The following is a 2538-nucleotide window of genomic DNA, read 5'->3' as shown; positions in this document are numbered from 1 at the left end:
GTCTAATCGGGGAAGAAAATAATGGGTGCTGAGATAAGCCTTTGTTTCAGCTATATGAACGTGTTATGGAAAATTTCATCAAACAAAAAGGGCCGATTTTGTTGAAGAAAGGTGCACAAGGGCTTGAAGATCTTGGAGAAGTCCTTGATGAATTTTCTATAAAAACCAACATGTCCAAGAAAGCTCCTAATGCCCTTGATAGAGGTCAGTAGAGGCAACTTCTCAATTACATCAATTTTGGCTTTATCCACCTCAATTCCCTTGTGCGAGATCTTGAGGCCCAACACAATGCCTTCAGTCATCATGAAGTGACATTTCTCCCAATTAAGCACAGGCCATCCTCCTCACATCTCTTGAGCACTCATGCCAGAATGCCAAGACATTTCTCAAAGTTATCTCCATAAACGAAGAAGTCATCCATGAAAATTTCTAGAAAATCCTCAACCATGTCAGAGAAGATAGCTTGCATGCAGTGCTAAAAAGTTATCAGGGCATTACATAGTCCAAACGACATCATTCGAAAGGCATAAGTTATATATGGGCATGTGAAGGTTGTCTTCTCTAAGTTCTTCAGTGCTATGGAAATTTTATTGTACCCAAAATATCCATCTAGAAAGTAATAGTATGCCTTACCCACCAATCGATCTAGCATTTGATTGATGAAAGGTAGAGGAAAATGGTTATTCTTGGTAGCTTTGTTCAGTTTATGATAGTCCATGCATATTCTTCATCATGTGATAGTTCGGGTGGGTAGGAGCTCATTGTCCTCATTGCTCACCACGGTTATGCCTCGTTTATTAGGGAATCCTTGTACCGGAAACACCTATGAACTATGAATGTAGGGTAAATCACCCCAACATCAAGCCACTTAATGATATCTTTCATCACCACCTTTTTTATAATAGGGTTGAGCCTTCTTTGTAACTCAATAGAATTACTATGACATTCTTCCAGCAAAATTTATGCAAGCAAATGGTGGGACTTATCCCCTTCAAGTTATCCATGGTCCATCCTAACACTTTCTTATGTTGCGACAAAACACTTAACAAACTACATTCTTGGTCAGTAGTATGTTAGAGGAGATAATCACATGTAAAGTATCATTACCACCTAAGTAAGCATATTTAAAATGCTTTGGCAAATTCTTGAGCTCTAGGATAGGTGCATATAGTAATGAGGTATTAGGATGAACAAATTCATCAAAATCAATAGGTTCAATATGCTTACCTGGTCTAGCTGTGAGTAAGCTAGACTTCTCCACCTCCAATGGAAATTCCTCGGTCTTCTCATGCTTTATTCTTTAATGAGTCTCTCATAATCTGCCAGCTGTATAAAATTATTGTGGAAAATTTGTTAATCTTCCACTTCTATCAATGAATCCACTTCAAAAATGATCTTGCATTCTTCCGAGTCATCAAAATATTTTTGTGTACGAAAGACATTCACAGTCAAACACTGGTCAGCCACTCTCATGGTGAGTTCACTTTTTTTACAATCAATAAGGATGCGACCAGTGGCAAGGAAAGGACTCCCCAAAATTATAGGTGCATTATTATCAACCTCGCAATCAAGTATATGGAAGTCCATTGGGAACACAAATTTATCCATCCGCATAATGACATCTTCGACTCTCTCTTTGGGACGAACATGGGAATGATAAGCTATTGAAAAAATAATGGAGGTGAGTCTTGTATTTCCCATCTCAAGCTTAAAAAATATTAACTTAGCCATTAAGTTCACACTCGAGCCAATATCACAAAGTGTCATCCCAACATAGATGTCTCCTATAGAATATGGAATGATGAAGCTACCCAGATCTTTTTGTTTTGGTGGCAACTTACTCAGAGCAAAGCAATCAACTGTCTCATACTTCCCAACTTTCATATTCTTGGTCACAATTTCCTTGATAAATTTAGCATAAGTAGGCATTTGGTCAATGCATCCAAGAATGGAACATTAATATATAGCTGATTAAGAATGTCAACAAAATTCTTGAACTGAATGTCATCATTATACTTCTTCAGTGTTTGAGGGAAAGGCGGTGGGGGTCTGACTTCTTCTACTGAAGGTGTGAGGACAACTTTTGTTGTAGCATTTTTAGTTATACCCTCAATAGTTCCACTTGTTGAACCATCATCCTTGTCCTTCTCTCCAAGTGTCTCTTCTTACATCTGAGATTCAACTTTCTCGATTGTGGAGTTGGAATCATCATTCTTCATTACCCCAAACTTATCTTGTTGATTAAAATGGGTGCCACTTCTCAAAGTGGGTACACTGCATTGCTCATTGCCATGAGATTTAGTGACCTCAGTGTCACTAGGCAGACGTCCTGGTTGGCATTCTTGTAGTGTTATGGCAATTTGACCAACATGAGCATCCAAAGCTCTTAGAGACGAGCTATGGCTTTGCAGTAAAGCTCCTTGACATTGAAGTAGAACACCTTGATTCTTAATAGTAGTGGCATGGTCTTGAAGCATGGTCTTGGTAGCTATTATAAAATCTTGCATAATGGCATCCAAAGAATTTGTATTTGATGAA

At 38.3% G+C, this 2538-nt stretch overlaps 1 protein-coding gene across 1 annotated transcript; it reads right to left on the bottom strand.

The window, feature by feature from the left end:
* Positions 1 to 1353: 1353 nt before the first annotated feature.
* Positions 1354 to 1929, bottom strand: LOC120179222. Its single transcript, XM_039184871.1, has one exon. The coding sequence runs from the start codon at positions 1927 to 1929 to the stop codon at positions 1354 to 1356; it is 576 nt and encodes a 191-aa protein (XP_039040802.1).
* Between the last annotated feature and the right edge of the window lie 609 nt (positions 1930 to 2538).

This window comes from Hibiscus syriacus, unplaced genomic scaffold, assembly GCF_006381635.1.
Source record: "Hibiscus syriacus cultivar Baekdansim isolate YM2019G1 unplaced genomic scaffold, ASM638163v2 tig00112408_pilon, whole genome shotgun sequence".
Classification (NCBI taxonomy): domain Eukaryota; kingdom Viridiplantae; phylum Streptophyta; class Magnoliopsida; order Malvales; family Malvaceae; genus Hibiscus; species Hibiscus syriacus.
Note: the sequence above shows the minus strand (reverse complement) of the source record. Positions and strands in the feature narration are given on the sequence as shown.